The 17611-nt window shown below is 39.8% G+C and overlaps 1 protein-coding gene across 1 annotated transcript; it reads left to right on the top strand.

The window, feature by feature from the left end:
- Positions 1-14123: 14123 nt before the first annotated feature.
- LOC148340180 (serine/threonine-protein kinase SBK1) lies at positions 14124-17402 on the top strand. Its single transcript, XM_088291715.1, has 4 exons — positions 14124-14367; positions 15193-15365; positions 16191-16393; positions 16479-17402. The coding sequence occupies exons 2-4, from the start codon at positions 15203-15205 to the stop codon at positions 17094-17096; spliced, it is 984 nt and encodes a 327-aa protein (XP_088147841.1). The 5' UTR covers positions 14124-14367; positions 15193-15202; the 3' UTR covers positions 17097-17402.
- The last annotated feature ends 209 nt before the right edge of the window (positions 17403-17611 follow it).

The raw sequence follows: 17611 nt of genomic DNA, 5'->3' as shown, positions 1-17611 counted from the left end.
CTTGCTCACTCTCTTCCACAGCGGCTTCTAGAGTCTCTGCTTCGGCAACAGCAGCAGCTGCTTCTTTCTCCAGCGAGAGCTTCTCCATTTTTGCCTCCAATTGCGCCTTTTCCATTTTAAGGACGATTTCTTCTTCAGCGAAAGCAAGGCGTGCTTTCGCTGCCTCAGCTTTGGCACGTGCCCGGACTGCGGCACTCCCAGTAGATGCTATGGATGAACATCGGCCGTGAGATTAGCTTTTTATTGACTCTTCTTTGTGGTCCATTTTCTGTGTCCAACGTGTAACTGGTACTATCTTCAGCGATGAGGCCGTCGTTTCACTGTCCTGCCTTCCTTAAGTTCCCTGAACACGAAGGCAGTAAGCTCAACACCTTCCGCTCATCAAGACTCTGGACACCAGCTTGACCAGTCGACTCCAGGTTTATTGACAATTGAAAGGGTGAAACTGACAATCACAAAATACATTGTGTAATCAGCAATATGAAACAAATGAATAACTTAATTAACAGACAATTATAGCATTTGTTATCAAATGTGAAAATAAACTGACTTTAACAGTCTAAATGTATGCGTTTGAAATTAGTGTATATTTATTGTAAACAAACATCCTTGAACTTGACACGCTGTTATATTTTACACGGCAAGAATTATGACACAGAATGGCCACTAGAGGGCGCTGTTAAACAACAAATGAACTGCAACCAAGCAACCTAACTGCTAGACAGTATGAAACCAATTGCGCACTTTAAGCAGATTGACTCACGTCTTATAACACACGTTTCACTACTAAAATGAGATATAATGAAACTGCTAAACTTAAAGGAAAATAAGAAGACATACCGACGATGCCACGGCTGCTCAAGATGTAGCAAGTTGTTTAGAATGACCCACAGAACTGGCGGAAAGAAACGAGGCAACGTTCGCACGACGGCACTACTTCCGGGATTTTTAACCATGTGACTGACTACGTTGCTCTTAAAGGCGTCAGCATACTTTACAGAACCAAATAAGTAAAGTTAGAGAGAGTAACGGACTACAAACAGGAAGTCTGAATAAGAGGAGATCATCTGCCTAGCAGAGGCAGGACAATGGTATTGAATAATGTTGAATTATATGAAAAGGTGTGGAATAATATCAAATCTCGTGGGAAAATCAGAATTGTTGGAATAGTTTGAATGAGTTAAAAATGTGAAAATTATAGGTAAATGCAAGTAAAAGCCGAATAACCAATTGCAATTGTAAAAATAGAGATTTAAGTTTGGAGCAGTTTAATTTGAAAAAATAATTAAATAAATAAATTAGAGGTGAAACAGAACTTGCAGTCAGCCTGCACTATTCATGCAACTAGTGGTTGGAGAGATTTTACTCCCTTCAGCTCTCTCAGCTGAGAGGTTCATTCAAATCTGTGCTCCCATCTTACAGACCTCACTCTGTCAGGGTTCGCCGTTCGGCGAAGAGGAGGGGGACCCAAAATGCGAGGAAGCAGGGATAAGAGTAACTTAAAGGGAATTTATTTAACAAAACAAAACCAAAAGGCAAACAAGGTACTGGGGCAAACAAACGTGGCTGGGTGCAAAAATGACGAAGACGAACTAAACGTGACTAAACAGAACAAAAGCCGAGGAATAAAGACAGTGACAAAAACCAGGGACATGAGCGGGAGCGAGAGCGAGAGCGAGAACATGAGCGTGAACGAGATCAGGGAGCGGTCGTGACAGTCCAAATGGAGCAGACAAGGCCAGGGTGGTGATGTCCGTGAATGGGGCAATCGCGTATCGCGGGCGTAGCGGGAGCAATGCACCGACAATGGGTTGACGGAGTGAGGTGTTTAAATAGTCCATTGATTAGGGGCGCAGATGGGAGTCAGGTGTGCGAGGCTAACGGGGAACAGGTGCGTGGCTGGTGGGGACGGAGTGCTGAGGGGAAACGCCCCTACTCAGCTGACAAAACAAACACAAGCCCATGGCATGGGAGGTGAAAAACAACAAACAAAAACCCTGACATGACCGACACGGATCATGACACACTCCTTGCATGCCTGCGTGTGTGTGGCCAACTCTCGTGAGTGGAGTTGCACGCACACAAACAGCTGAGTGTTAATTACACGATTAATGACAAGCATAATTACAATAAATACAACTTTAATTTGATGTGTTCTTATTGTACTGGGTCGTTAACGGTATTGGGGTCCTTGGGAGGAATCAAATCCCAAATTAGGCTCTGAATCTGAAACTCTCATATAAAGCAATGTTGTATTTAAAGTCATAATATAAATCTTCTTCCTCTGTATTTGTTTCAAATGAGGTTTTCTTTGAAGAGCTGCACAAAAAGTGAAGCGCAATAGCAATCTCAGAAAACATGACATAATAATAATAATAATAATAATACATTTTATTTGTGGGCGCCTTTCTGAGCACTCAAGGACACATGGTCCTGCAAATCATGTAAAATATTTATATTTTGCCATTGTGAATCATAATGGTTCTTAATTCATTTAGTGGGCAATCCAGGCCTGTCACAGCAGGCAAGTGCCATCGCCTGATTTATTTTCATGACCTTTAATAAAATATCAAAAGTAACGGCTCCCATGTCATTAAATCACCATGAGAGCATTCTGCCTCATACATGAAACATGTATTTATTAATTTATTTTTTCTTTAAATAGGACATTTGTGATTCGTGCATTGCAAGAATGTGTCTCTCATTATTCCCAACCTATTCTGAATGTGTTACTGACCAATGTGGAAAAGCCAAACTCTTGGGAAAACTTCCGAGTTCACTTCCTTGGTTATGACCTCCGATCATTCAATCCCACCCACAATGACTCAGCATGGGAATTCCAAAGAAGGAGGCGGTATGGGGGCTGCCAGCAGCATTCCATGCTTCACACTCAGGCAGAGTGGGAAACAAAAGGCAGGGAATAAAAGAAGTGAGAAGATGGAGAGATTATGGGTCATAGTAGGAGAGGGAGGACACGCCAAGGATGTCAAACAAGAGAAGGTAATGGGAAGACGAGCTCTACAACAATCTGAAGGAGCCCCAGAGAGAGAAGGGGAGGTTTGTAGGCCGGACTAGGCTCTCCTTCCCATGGAGTGTCCAGACGCTAGAACACACTGGGTCGCGTTTTCTCACAGCACTGCCCTCAAACATCCGTCACATCCCATTACAGCCGATGCAGGACTCCCAAAGAGAGCTGGAAGGGCATGATGAAATTGGGCTCAAAGTGAATTTAAAGGATGAGGGCCGTTGGGTTACTGAATGGCTCATGGAGCTCAGACCTTTGTCTCTCAATTTTGATGGCATCTCAAATTTCAGAGCGCAAACACAATCTTTTCAAGATTGTTTTAGTCCTTAGATGATACACCCGAAATATCCTCCAGAAAGAAAAAAATGAATGATGAAGGATTTAACAATGAAATGAGAGTTTGACGAGCAGCATGACTTCATTTTGGACAGTGAAAGAGCAGAATTGTCATGAAAGAGGCAAACCAGAAAAGAGGTGGAAGTCTGAGCCATCACTTATTTTAAAACGGCGTCCTGATATTTCTCCCCCTAAGTGTTTCACACCATCAGTAAAATGACCAGTTATTTGTCACCAAGCAGGTGAACAAACATTCACAATAAAAAATGGTCACTCACCAACCACACTTTCCAAAAACAACTTCAACAGCAACATCAAAGACACACATGGGACACGACTGAATAGGGAAAATACACACAATTTTGAACCAAAGAAGGATTTTAGGTGAAAAAAAATGTATTTGCCCCGATTCAACTTTCTTGTGGTCAAGAAGAATGGGTCCCTAATGTGTCGAATGAATGTGACCTTACATCCTGAAGCAAATTTAGTTGGAAATTGGACCAAAAAAAAAAAAAAGTCAAAACTGGACTGACGTTGAACCGCCAACATTTGATTACGTCAAACGAAGCTTACAGTGTGAGACACCACCACTTAAGTCATGCTAAATAAAAGCAGGAAATTTTGTGAGATTACAGATTAGCGAGCCTCCAAATGATGGATGGCCAACTAGTCAATTGTCAGTATGTTACGCAAAAAGCCACATCATCCACATGGGCACCCACAAACTGTCCGCATCCCGTCCATCACTCTCTCGCTCTCTCGTTTACACACACTGGAGACATCTGCTCTGCCAGACTTTCAGAAAGTCACACATCAACATGAGGGTGACAAAAATAGATTCCCAAAGAACAATCATCCAAACAATGAAGCAAAATATAATGCCTTACAGTAATTTTTTTCTCTCACCTTGCATGTTGCTGAGTGGAATTTATGCCATTTTTTTACCACTTCAATCCTTTTCATATCTGTTTTTGACACTCGAAGCAATTCCTTCACGTTAATTTCTGGACCGGGATTTGACACCTTTGTCAGATCGGAGAATTTGCATTTTGGCTGGTCTGGTAATAGAAATATTTTCAATCAAATGTCCATCTCAACTGAGAGGTCATGTGTGTACATTTAGATTGCCGTCAATACTGTGGGACTCTGCACGGCAAACTTTGCCATGCAGACTTCCTTCCTTGCTTCCATGTTACCAAGGCAACCTGTCTTCCAAGGGGAGCAACTCACTTTGACAGTTTTCGGCATTGCCCTCTAGCTGGGGTAGGCTAACATCATCCAGTTGTACACATGTAATCAATTACAGAAGCAGGGAAAAAGATCCATAAATGTAACATTTATGCACACTTGGCCTCCTGACTAATCAATGATTTTTTTTCTAAGGCACATAGTTCAAATGTGTCGGTATGTCAAATTAACCTGATGCCCACTTTTATGAGATGTCATTTACAAGCACTACATCGTTTTAGCTTTTGTTTCTTGACCTGAACACGAGAAATCCAAAGTCATTCATGCCATATGTTCCAACAAGCTGTGCTTTGTAGTAGTCTTGTGCATGCAAAGATGATTAGCGAACAGTGACATACATGAGATGAAAAAAGCGGTATCTGCTACAGCACTGGCAAAAATGCCATCAATTCCTTATCATGACATATATGCACCACTACAAAAAAATCTAATAAAATCACCGCGGACTTGTGGTTGGGGACGACTGCCATACAGTACATAATTTATGAAGGCAAGTCAATTTTATTGACATGGCGCCAGTTTAAAGCAGGAGTTAGTCTCTAGGCACTTTACATTATGGAGCAGAGCTACAGTAGAAGGACAACCTTCATTACATGAAAGAAACCAACTGAATCCCACATGAGCGAGCACTGTGGCGATGACAGCAAGACAAGAAAAGAAAACCATATAAAGCTGACCAAACAGTGTAGACGAGAACAACTCTCTAAAAGTGTCCTCCACATGGGCCAACAGAGATGCAACTGATGAGGATAAAACAAAACACTAAAAACCAAGAAATGTGCTTCTCTTAAATGTGACGTGAAATTTGGTAGGTCTATGATCAACAAGGCTATTGCGAGGCCAACTCCACTTATTCAACCATATATTTTCTTAAAGCGCGTATCCTCCCCAGGGTCAAGTGCGAGCTTGAAGTTGAGGAAGAAACGGGGTAGGTACACCATGAATTGGTGGCCATGCAACCATTGTCGTACAGTTGCTAAAAATAATGAATAAGACAGCAAAGTAAAAATGCACCTTGTACTGATTTATGTTGGTACCTCAATCGCATTAGATGCAATGAATTCTAAATCAACAGTTCAGCATTTGATCCGTTTACATTTGAATGGGGTTGAACGTGCACAGAAATTTACAACTGAATGATGCAGCAATAATGTCATTTGCTGCCAACAAAAATCCATTGGGTTCTCACTTTGCCGCAAGAAGGGTTATTTCTGAGTTTTAATAAGGTTACGATAGCTTGTCAGACGTGTCAAAATATAGGACACACTTGCACCAGGACGAGGCCAAATTCCCCAAAAGTGTGGGGGGAGCCGGAGACACGCCAGAGGTTCCATTCTGGAGATGCCTGAGGAGTGACCATCCCGCTCTTATCAGTGACCTGTCAATTTGGAATGAGGAGCTGGAAACTTTCTGTCAGGTTCGGTCGCCGGTCGGCGAGGAGGAGGTGGACCCAGAATGCGAGGAAGCAGGGCAAAGGGTAAACTAAAGGGAATTTATTAAAGTAATCAAACGAGGACAAACAACGTGGCGTGAACAAACAAACGGGGCAGGGTGCAAAATAACAAAGACAAACTAAACGTGACTAAACAGAACAAAAACGACAAGGAACGAGGACAGGGACAAATACAAGGGATCAGGGTATGAACTAGAGCGAGAACATGAGCGTGAGCGGGCTCAGGGAGCGGTCGTGACAGTCCGAATGGAGTAGCAACAGGGAGCCAAGCGGGGTAATGATCCGAAACTGGGTTGATGGCATGGGAAGCTTAAATAGTCCGGTAATCAGGGGAGCAGATGGGGATCAGGTGTGTGATGGGTAACGATGAGCAGGTGCGTGACTGGTGAGGACGAGTGCTGAGGGGGAAACGCCCCGAAAGCAAGCAAAACAATAACAAAAAACCCTGCCATGCCCGACGCGGATCATGACACTTTCAAGGAAAGCCTCTGTTACAATACCTTCTTATGCACTGACTTGTGCGATTAGATTTTTTTTAACTTTTACTTTGACCTTGGCTCCATTTATTTTATTATGATTATGATTCTATTTCATTGACTTTCTTTCTTTCCCCCTGCTTCCAGAGTTGCATCACACAACCCCAAGGCAATATTCCGGAGTTTCCATCAGGTCTCCATGCCTACCACACCAACGTGATTCAATTTTGTATGAATGTTTGCCCGCCATCTATTCTCCCTCTATCGCAACCCTTTCCCGAGCAAGGCAGAGGGCAGCCTCATTACTGAATCTCGGTACTGATGGCCGTTTCTTCCATAATGACACTTTCCCATGTTCTTGCTCAATGTGGCATTCGGTTGGTTCCTTGAATGGAGCTTCTCTACATTTGCTCCAAAAAATAAAGCACCTGAGATAACATTGGGTTTTAATTGCATGCTTGCAGAATAAAATGGACTATAACATGATATTATCCTGTACTACTGCAGTACTTTATCTGTTATTTATATTTATCAGTGGAACTACACCTACAATGTCGACATTTCTGACTATACTACAACATATTTTGCAGGTAATTCGACAATTTGACTATTTATTTTTCTGATTACGTCTTACTTTTAGTCTCTGAATAAGAAAACAGGTATCTGTAGTTTCTACACCTATAATTACTACTTTGTCAACAAAGATGACAACAAGACATAAACAGAGAGAAGTAAAGACAATCGCAGTTGACAGTGTCTATAAGTTCTTGTGCCACCTCTTAATGTTATTGATGCTGCTGTTGTAGTAGGTTAGAATAACATCACTATATGTACAAACGGAGGCACGTGTGTAAGTTGTCAACTGAAGTTGGACACAAATAAACACACACAGACGCACGCGCACAAGCTGACTTTTCACCGTAGTGGGAAGTATGTGGGCTGCGGTGAGACAAACAGAAAAAACTATTTCGTTTACGAGAAATAGGAAGTATGCGGCCACAGGATCAGATAGCAAAACTCCCCTGGATGGAAGTGATAAAGAGTATTCTTTCTCATTATTTCCCCTGCTCTTTCAACTAGACCACTAATGAATTATGTTAAATTAAAGAAACGGTGTTAGTTTACATACATAGCATACTTGAGAAAATGCCAAAGGACTGCCACAGGTCAAAGCCAAAGCGCAAGGAAATATTTTACTTGAGTTACAGCGCCCCCTGCTGGTTATAGTGGCATCTGTATATGAACTCTGAAGGTTTGTTTTTCCTCTCCAGCTGATCATAATGAATGATTAAAATGTAGATTAGATTTTAATTTCGCTTCATTTCCCTTATATTCCAAAAATATATTTAGTCATGTTTTTATATTAAAGGTTTAGGACCAGCGGTGGATTTTTTTTTTCTGAAACGTCATAGTTACAAATTAGAATGCATGGTAAACCCCATATTGCGCAAGCTTTTTTTAGGTCAAACTTAAAAAAATTAATAAAGAATCTCATGAACCTAATGTGCTAGGAAAAAGGGTAAAGACATTTTTAAATCAGTGTCTAAAACAAAACCTGTGGCACAAAGTCATCTCTTATTAAAATTTGCTGTTTACCAGTATAATTAACTCTAAATTGTCCATAGGTGTGATTTGTTCTGCGATTGGTTGGTGACCTGAGGTGATAAAAAGCACTCCAACACCACTACATAAACTTAAAGCTAAGCAGAAGTATACATTATTATACATTACTACTTGTGTTTAAAAAACAAAAGTCTACTTAAACTAATGTAAGGGACTTGCTAGCTGTTTCCTTATCGTTGAGTTGCCATTGAGCAAGTCATCGTCGCTCCCCACCCGCGCAGTTTGTGGGCCACTTTTACTCTGACATCTTGGGCTGTATGTGTGGGAATTGGTTCTGTATGTGGTGTGCATTGTGAAAAACAAAATACAAATACCTAAGTGTGAGTTCAATTTCCAGGATACAGCACTCAATAAAGTAATGATAAAAATGTAAATACAAAAGTAAAAAAAAAAAAAAAGTTTACATATGTTATATACGGTGGCCGAGAAAGGTCACAACAATTGCAAATTCCACAACACATTAAACTACAGTACTATTGCAAAAGCCACGACGCAAGCGAGCAAAACTCCCACGGGATGGGAAAAGTTGCAAAGCTGAAATACTAATAAGTTTAAAGTTGTTGTCTTATTGTTGTAGCTTGTTTTACTGTAGCAATGTCAGAAATTATTTATGCAGTTTTTCAAATTATTTATTCGTGATGTTCCCATGGTTTGTCTGGGCTGAACGTGAACGAGCTGTCACTTGCCAGACACGTTTTAAGACATTGCTAATGTTGAGTTAATGTTAAGATAAACATATATATTTCTTATCTGGAATTCCATGTTATTTGACTATACTTTATTGTATAAATCCAAACAATTTTGTTTGGAGTATGTATGTTTTTATTAGATGTCTAACTAACAAATTCAACAACTTGTATAGTCATGAATTTACTTTTTAACAAACTGAATATGAATTTATACGGTTGTTCATTAAAACATGCCCCTCAGTCATTATTTAAAACACCAACTTCCACTTTTGAGTACACAAGAACAAAATCAAAGGAGAGAAATAAACAAAATACAAAGGAAAAGGAAGAAGAGGGTGTGAAAGTGGTGTCACCTTTACACAGACCAGCAAACATCTTCTTTCCTGGAATAGGCAAAAGCTCTCATGCTTCACATCAAAAGTAACCATCTTCCTGTTTTGACTGCATGCATTTTGATCGACAGATATAAGGTCTAAAAAGGTTGCAAACTGTAAATGTCTTTCAACGCACGTCATGCAGGACACGATACCAAGACCCATAGTGATGTTTCCTTTTTGTAGTTTAAGTCTGTACGGTCTTTAAAGTCAGCTTTCAACATACATTGTCAATGACTATTGGTCCAAAGTGTTTTTAATGTGCTGTATTTATGTGTGAATGAATGAACTCTTATAAATATAAATACTGTGGAGGGCAAATTTAAGAAAGGACAGGGCCATATACGGGACACACCAATCATTCAAATAATTCATTAATTAGAACTTTGTGGGTACAGTTTGGGGAAGGCCCTTTCCTGTCCCCAGTGCACAAGTCAAGAGCTGCAGAGGCAAGTTTGGATGTGGATGGAGAGTACTTACGGCATTAATGACAGTGCATAAATTTGTCTAAAAATAATTAAAAGAAAAATATATTGCTATGTGAAATGGTTTTCTATTGTGCTTTCAAAGAACTCTATAAATAAGGTTGAGTTCGCTTGAGTTAGGTTATGATGACGTTAGTCATTGGCGTTTGGATGGGGAATTTGCGCCCCCTTGTGGAGTTGCTCGTTATAGAAGGGATGCAGGATGAGCTTCAGGATCTTCTGGAATGAGGGGAAATTTCAATTTAATTTACACTTATTTAAGTCATACGTATTTATTGTAATAATGGAGAGGAAACGTTAAAAGACATTAGGTGCGGACAATTGTGCTCCTTTTTTTTCAAGAAAAGAAGAGGAGGAGAAAGGAGAAAAGGATGGTATCATGACAAATTCGTTAATGACTTTTATTACTGTATTTGGTTGTCTGCTTAAAACTGATACCGGTAACAACCTCTCATGTAATGTTCACAAGCATAGTGCTTTCATGACTGACTCACTGATTTAAGAGCCTCTCGCCACTTTGTGTGGTTTCATCGTGTTTTTTTTTTTGCCTGATTTTTCACTTGTGAAATGCAAGATGTACGTTTTTCAACTATCTGTTAATTTCCTTAATGTGATTGATATTTTTGAGTTATTTCCTTTCTCGTCACTGTATTTGTTTATGATTCATTATATTTTAAAGAAAATATTGGAATAACACTTGAAAAAATACTGGCATTCTAATGTCTCAAAGCTTTCAAATTAGAGTGGAAAGAGTCACACCTGCAAATCAAGGAGGGGCATTTTTATCGTTTCATAAATGTTTACAATTTCCAGGGAAAAAGCATAAATTACATTTTTTTTTTTTTTTTTTTTTTAAATCAAGAAATATCCTGACGTCACTCCGTCCCAGTGCCGATAAATATCGCTTCGTTGAGCAAAGAAGACGAACAACTCGATTAAAACGAATGCCATCACTCTGAATGAGAAGTTCAATGTCACAACATATCGAGTAGTCTGTCCTCAGTCACTAACTCAACACTTCTCCTGATATAAACGTCAGGCCTTCCCTCCCAGCTTCCACTTTAAGGTCCATCTTGTTGGGTCCTACTCGTATACATTTCAGCAGCGGCATCTTGTAGTGTGACACTTAGTGAGCTCAGATTACTGTTTATTATAGTTGACAACTGTAATTATCACTTCAGTTCAGCTGTGTTGAGACAAATCGTCACGGTGATGCATCTCACAATGTGGATGTTCATGTTACAGTTTGAGTCCCACCTGGAATATAGATAGCTACAGCGTGTGTCCTGAAGCATCTTAATGTAGCTTTCATTACACAACTCATCAGTCTATTCTTTAAGTTTAGGAATATTTAATGCTTTGTATTCATTGCTCTACAAACAAAACAAGAAATCCAACTTAAAATCTCTTGGTACATTAACATTTTAAAGGTACCGTGTGGAAAACCAAACATCAGTGGTTTCAGAGCCTGGTCACACATTTGAAAATTGTTTTGCTAAATTAATCATCATCATCATCATCATCATCATCATCATCATCATCATCACATCATCACATCACATCAGGCTTTTTTGCTCTAGGGAGTTTTTCTTGTTCAGTATCGATCCTGCTGCTCCAGTACTTATTGTTTTGCCTTGTTAAGAATAAATTGTTTTTGGCACTCCTTTCAACCCGACATTTGAGTTCTAACGCCTCCATGCAAACTGCAGAATTTAACACCGTTTGGTTTTGATATACAGCAGTGTGTCAGACCAAGTAGTCTGGACATTGCTTGAAAGTAGAACATTAGCTGAATTGCGACATTACAATTCAGCAAAATTCAAAATGGCTTGCTCACAGGTGGCTAATAAAATATTTACTTGGTTGTGTAATTTCACTGAAAAGGTGGACAGGCACTTCAGAGAATCAACTATTTTTAAAGTAGACATGCATTTCAAAAGACATATTTCTCTATGTTCCCTTTGTAGTCATAAAAATGTGTTGACTGTTTCAAAATTGGTCGCATGGGGCAGTAGCTTGTAATAATAACTGCTTTGTTGTAACTCGTGCATGGTCTACAATATTGGTGGACCTGCCAAGACACCTTGGATTTGATTCTGGCAATAGAGTCAGCGTGACTGTTTTTACCATCTTGGCTTTAAATGACATCACATTTTACACCTGAGGAGAATATCTACAAACAACATTATTGCTTGGGCATAAAGAATATTTTTAATAAATCAGCGTAACACACCACAGACTGGATGTCAATCAATCGCTCAGTGGAGCAAAGTTTATAAATGTGCGGTCTTTGAATGCAGAAACACGCAACCAGTATGTGGACAGGACTTGGACCGTGAAGATGCAGTTGGTCAGGTCCAAGTACTTCATTCTGAGAATCTTCGCTGGTGCTAAATGGACCTTTACTTCCACAGCAGGTGCTTTGGCCAACGGCATTCAAACACGTCCCCATTTTACTCTGCGGTGTGTGAGAACAATTTGACCTTTGAACAGTGGGTAAAACCACTCACACACATGAAACACATGCTGTCCCCTACAGAACATTAAACCAAAGTGCCTGCAAAGTAGACAAAATGTCAAAACATCATGTTGAGACAATTAGTACACCCACACAGTACAACTTCAAACTACTAATGGCCCGGATGGGGCTCAGAGCAGCTGTCAGATTGGATGTGTGATAAGATAGACACTTTTGGAGATGACACAATATTCAAGTTCAAGCCGCGTGCAAAATGTCATATGTCAGTCACCCACCTGCCCATTTGGACGTGTGCTCACTACCAAATGAACCATGCACAGGGCGGTGTCATGTCAACGTTCAATTTAATGTCTCGATCATTTACCGTTAAATGAATTGGTTTAAATAAATCTGAGTCTTAAAATGATCCAAATACAGTTACACAAGAGCTGTGAAGGAGCCACGATTTAAGGAATTGAATTGGCTGAAGTTTAGTCCCTTTGAACGTGATGCTGCTTTGTAACCGTTTCCTGTAGGAATAAGGAGGGGAAATAGAAATAAATAGTTCTAGGGTCAAACTGCCGCCATGGTTAAATGTTTAATAACTAATGGTTTGAAGTAACATTTTAAGGTTCTTAACTGTCACACAGGTGTGAAAATAAGTTAACATTATCATATTATTGTTATATGATTGTATTTTGATCACAAACCACATTTTTGATTGCATTTTAGTTGTGACACACTCAAATGCAAAATAAAGGTTGGCTTTGGTCAAACTCGGCTGTGTACTACAGTGACGAACACATTGTGATCCCGCTCGACCCTGTCCGACGAGAGTCACAGAGGGAAAAAAACACAGGCATACAGTATCTGTTTCTTTGTGTCGTCAAGTCCTGCACATGTTGATGCCCGTGTGCCAAGAATAGAACCCACGGGTCAGAGTGCTGAGTGGCTTGACACAAAATGTTACACACTCCCACACTCACAAACATGAGAGGAGACAAGAATGTCCCATTAGGCTGTGTCCAGGTTGTAAGAAGCACCCTAGGGGGCTACGTTTGTATGAGTGCTATCGCAGTCGGAGGGCATGTACTCCTCCGTTCGGGGCTATGAGGGCAACATTCCCAAAGACTCCACATTGCAAGTGTAATACCCGAAATGACCATGCACTCAACATTCAACATTTGAGGAGAGGATGAAACAACATTGTGTCTAGTGATGATTAAACTGAATGATACAGCAGCATCATGACTGTATTTCATTTTGGGCATATGATGTAACAACGATTTGCTCAAATTTTAAACCTGGAGAATAATCCACTGAAAATACGAAATTAATCGCAATTTATTAAGGATTTTTTGTGATGATATATATATATTAATATATATATGTGTATATATATATATATATATATTAATATATATATGTGTATATATATATATATATATATATATATATATACACACACACACATACATATATATATAAATATATATATATAAACATACACACACACACTAAGTCTGGAGGTGTAATTTAAGCAATTTCTGTGTAAATTTAGTAAATTTAGGAACATTCATTAGGTGAACGGAAAATGGTGTTTGATGTCTACTGATAAACGAAACATAATTACAGATTAAGTAACAACAATGGTACTTTTTTATTAATTAATTAATGTATTTATGCATGCTAAATGAATGAAATTGCCCGGAATATATATATATATATATTTTTTTTTAATACAGAAGCACTGAATTTGTAATCTAAATCCGCAAAATGCATGCATGAAACTGCTTAGGCATAAATTAACGAGACACACAGTATTTGTCGATGCACATTAGCATATTCCCATGACCTTCGCCAGTCAGGAGAGCTCATAAAAAAAATCAGCTGTGGCTTTTACTGACTGCATCCATCAAAACGTAACCATGTCATAAGAGCGTGCATGAACTGGTATTCGTATGAGGTTGAGTGCGTGTGTAAGTGCACTTTAAAGAGACTGTTTGTAATCAGCTGTCAAAGTCCAGTGTTGTCATTGTAGCCGTTGAGAGTTGAGCTATGTGCTGGGCAGGGAAAAGCTCTCAGGTCCCCTCGGTATGTTCATCCAAGCAGAGGCAGTGGATGTGAACAACATACTGCATTGACACCATCTGCTTCGCTGCACTCTCTACTACGAGGTTTTCAAAGCTTTCTTTCCAAGGTAAGACTGCAATGTAAATATTAGACATATAATTAAGGTCATGGTCAAAGATAGTCATAGTATAGTCATGATATCTACTTACTATGTATTTCCATTGTTGTTCTAATGTGTTTGTACCACTCCAATTTTCTCCACATTCTGTTGAGGAAAAAAAAAAGCCAATGATCAAACTACAGATTTATTATACTAGCAATTGTGGGTTACCAGTTGTTGTTGATTTTATGTCTGATTTGTTGAGGTTTTATTTATTTTATTGCATGGCGAGCAGGATCACGTCCTCGCGGCTGTATTTGGCCCACAGCTTGTTCTGATGAGGCGACTTATTAATAACATCTTTTCTGGATAACATGAATGCAAACGTAACTGTAAGTACAACCAGAAGTTATAGAAAGTATTTTTAAAACTTTCAGAAAAATGGAGCAAATGTAATCTTTGATTTGAGTGCCACATAGAGTGATAATGTTGTCTTTTTGATAATACCATTATTTGCATGACATGTTCATCTGTGTTATCACCACTGTTAGTAGGGTACACATCCCACCCTCCCCAAAAATTAAAGCAATAATCCTACTAATTATCCAAATATAATTATTTAGTTTTCCTTGAATTTTTAGCTCATACTCCCAAAATGCGTTTAGTAGAAAAAGACACAGGATTTTGGGTTACTTAGAATCTTCAGAATTCTCATTTGGAAAATAACGAACACCGCCCCACTCTCCTGAAGTGAAAACCTGGAATAATAGTGTGTTTTACCGCAAAAATGTCCGATTATTCTTATTACCTTGTATATAAGACTATTTTCTTTGTTTTTGTTAATATCATGAGTGTGCTAGAGATGATTGAGTTGGGCCTCGCTGACGGCAGCCTGATTGATGAGCTGATGCTGCTAACATCCCAGAGCCTCAGTCAACTGGAGATCCAAGAACACTTCAACGTCATCAAGGAGATCGGCCGGGGAAAATATGGCAAAGTGCTGCTGGTCACTCATCGCTTCAGGGGTAAGTCGTTAGAATCGGTTATCATAATATTAAGTACAATAGTATGTTAATACCGGGAACCTGTTCTCCTAAGATTTTACATTTATGCCATACAAAATAACGCATGTGACTAGTAACTGGGAAAAAAAATTACATTAAGCTGTAAAAACAACAGAAATATAATTTTAATGACATATGCACCAGTAGAAGTCAAGTCATTTATATTCTAGCAACTTAATCACTAAAGAGGGTCCAGGCTAGGCTATAGGTCAGAATTTTTGTTCAATGTGAGTATGTTTTTTTTTTTCTTTATGTCAGCATGAACAGTACAAATCCGTTTTTTTTGCTCTTTGTATGTGCGTTTCAATCGGATATGCATCAAGTGGTAACAATCTTCACAATTGCTTGAAAAAATACAAAGTGCAAAAAGCAAGGCGGATGAAGGGGAAGAATATATTTAGGAGCGAAGAGAAGATGCTTTGGATCCGATACATAAATGGGGGGATCATTCACTTCAAGCATGATTATTGTTGAAATTGCCACCAAAGTGTCAGGAGTGACACCGACAGAGGAACCATAATTACATTCGGAAGCACACGGCACCACGTGACACAGTAGATGTTGCATTTATATTTTTGTTTTAGGAATGACTAGTTTAACAAAAGGCGATATTGCAAACATTTGTTAAATTGAGATTTAAACTCACACAAATTTCAACTGAAGTTCATTCAAACATGCCGATTGGTCTTATTTCTTGTGTTGTGGAGGTGCAACTTTAACCAATGGGAATCAGTGTCATTTTTAACATTTTTCATTTAGTATGTTTTACATACGGATGCTGTGCAGGGACACCCATGGCTTTGAAAGTGATGCCGAAAACCTCGACAAAGCTGCAAGGATTCCTGCGAGAGTATTGCATCTCCTTACACCTGTCCTGCCACCCCTGCATTGTGGGTCTCTTTGGCATTGCCTTTCAGTCTACTGAGCACTACTGCTTCGCCCAGGAGCTTGTCATTGGGAGGGACCTGTTTGCTGTCATTCAGCCCAAGGTACGGCTGCTAAGAGAGCAAAATTCAAAGAAAGAAGTTGCTTCCTTTTGTTTCATTTCCCATAATGCTAAATTATCTATTTCAGGTAGGCATCCCTGAGTCAGCCGCCAAACGTTGCGTCGTCCAGATTGCCAGCGCTTTAGAGTTCATCCATAGCCGGGGCCTGGTACACCGAGATGTCAAGCCTGAGAACATCCTGCTGCTGGATCACGACTGCTGCCAGGTCAAGCTGGCAGATTTTGGCCTGGCCCAGAAGAGGGGCACTCTGATCAGTTTCATCTCGGGGACTCTGCCTTACATGGCGCCTGAGCTTTGCAACGTTGCTCTCCTCGACGGCCAGAAAGAAGTCACTGCTCCTCCACTGAGTGTGGAGCCAAGTCTAGACACCTGGGCCTTTGGGGTGCTTATATTCTGCATCCTGACAGGCTACTTCCCTTGGGAACGTTGCTTGGACTCCGATGACTGTTACCAAGAGTTTGCTGACTGGTCAAGACTGGGAGAGAAGGCCAACGCTGAACAGGACCACCCTCAATTGTGGAAGAAGTTCACGCCAGAAGCTATGGAATTGTTTACCAAGCTCCTGGCTGTGGATGCAGAAAAGAGGTGCACCGAAGGGGTAGTGAAAGAATATGTGATGAAGGCCTGGCTTAAGGAAAAAAATGCGATAGAGCAGGAGACGACAGAAGAAAAAGCCGAAGAATAATTCTGGACATACAAAGCTGACTAATACAAATTCCACTCACAGCATGTTTTGAAAACATGTAGTTTGGACCCTAAAATCGGACATTAGACAATGTACAGAACATTATATTTCTGCTTAGGCTTTACATTTCAAAAAGGTGACTGGTTAAAGCCTTGTGTCACGTATCACCAGGTTCAGCTTCATCCATTGAAATTAATGTACTTAATTTAAATTCTGTTCAGTTCTTGTTTGTATTATACTCTTTGTGTTTTCATTTCACACAAAAAAAAAAAAAATGTCCAGATCAACTCTAGCGGGTTTTTTGTTTCAACTATTTAAAAGTATACCACTGCACTTATAAAAAGTCATATGAAAGGAGGCCGGGCCAAAAATGTATCACTCGTGTAATAAATAAGCAGGCCAAAGCCCTGCAGTATGCAAACGTTCTTTTGCTGTCTTCTGTTTACTTAACAACAGCCTGGCACCAAACTGCACTCGTTGGCTGGGACGTGCATGAGTAAACGCGTTAGCATTAC

This window comes from Idiotropiscis lumnitzeri, chromosome 3 (genome assembly GCF_059441095.1).
Source record: "Idiotropiscis lumnitzeri isolate Australia: NSW breed Sydney's pygmy pipehorse chromosome 3, RoL_Ilum_1.0, whole genome shotgun sequence".
NCBI classification, from domain to species: domain Eukaryota; kingdom Metazoa; phylum Chordata; class Actinopteri; order Syngnathiformes; family Syngnathidae; genus Idiotropiscis; species Idiotropiscis lumnitzeri.
The sequence above is the reverse complement of the archived record's forward strand: the minus strand, read 5'-3'. Positions and strand labels throughout refer to the sequence as shown.

What these genes read in the sequence shown, in the direction of transcription:
- LOC148340180 (XM_088291715.1), top strand. Translation starts at nt 15,203, where the DNA reads ATGATTGAGTTGGGCCTCGCTGACGGCAGCCTGATTGATGAGCTGATG. An exon ending in GGTCACTCATCGCTTCAGGG is followed by an intron (nt 15,366 to 16,190) that starts GTAAGTCGTTAG and finishes GATGCTGTGCAG; the next exon opens with GGACACCCATGGCTTTGAAA. An exon ending in TTGCTGTCATTCAGCCCAAG is followed by an intron (nt 16,394 to 16,478) that starts GTACGGCTGCTA and finishes TATCTATTTCAG; the next exon opens with GTAGGCATCCCTGAGTCAGC.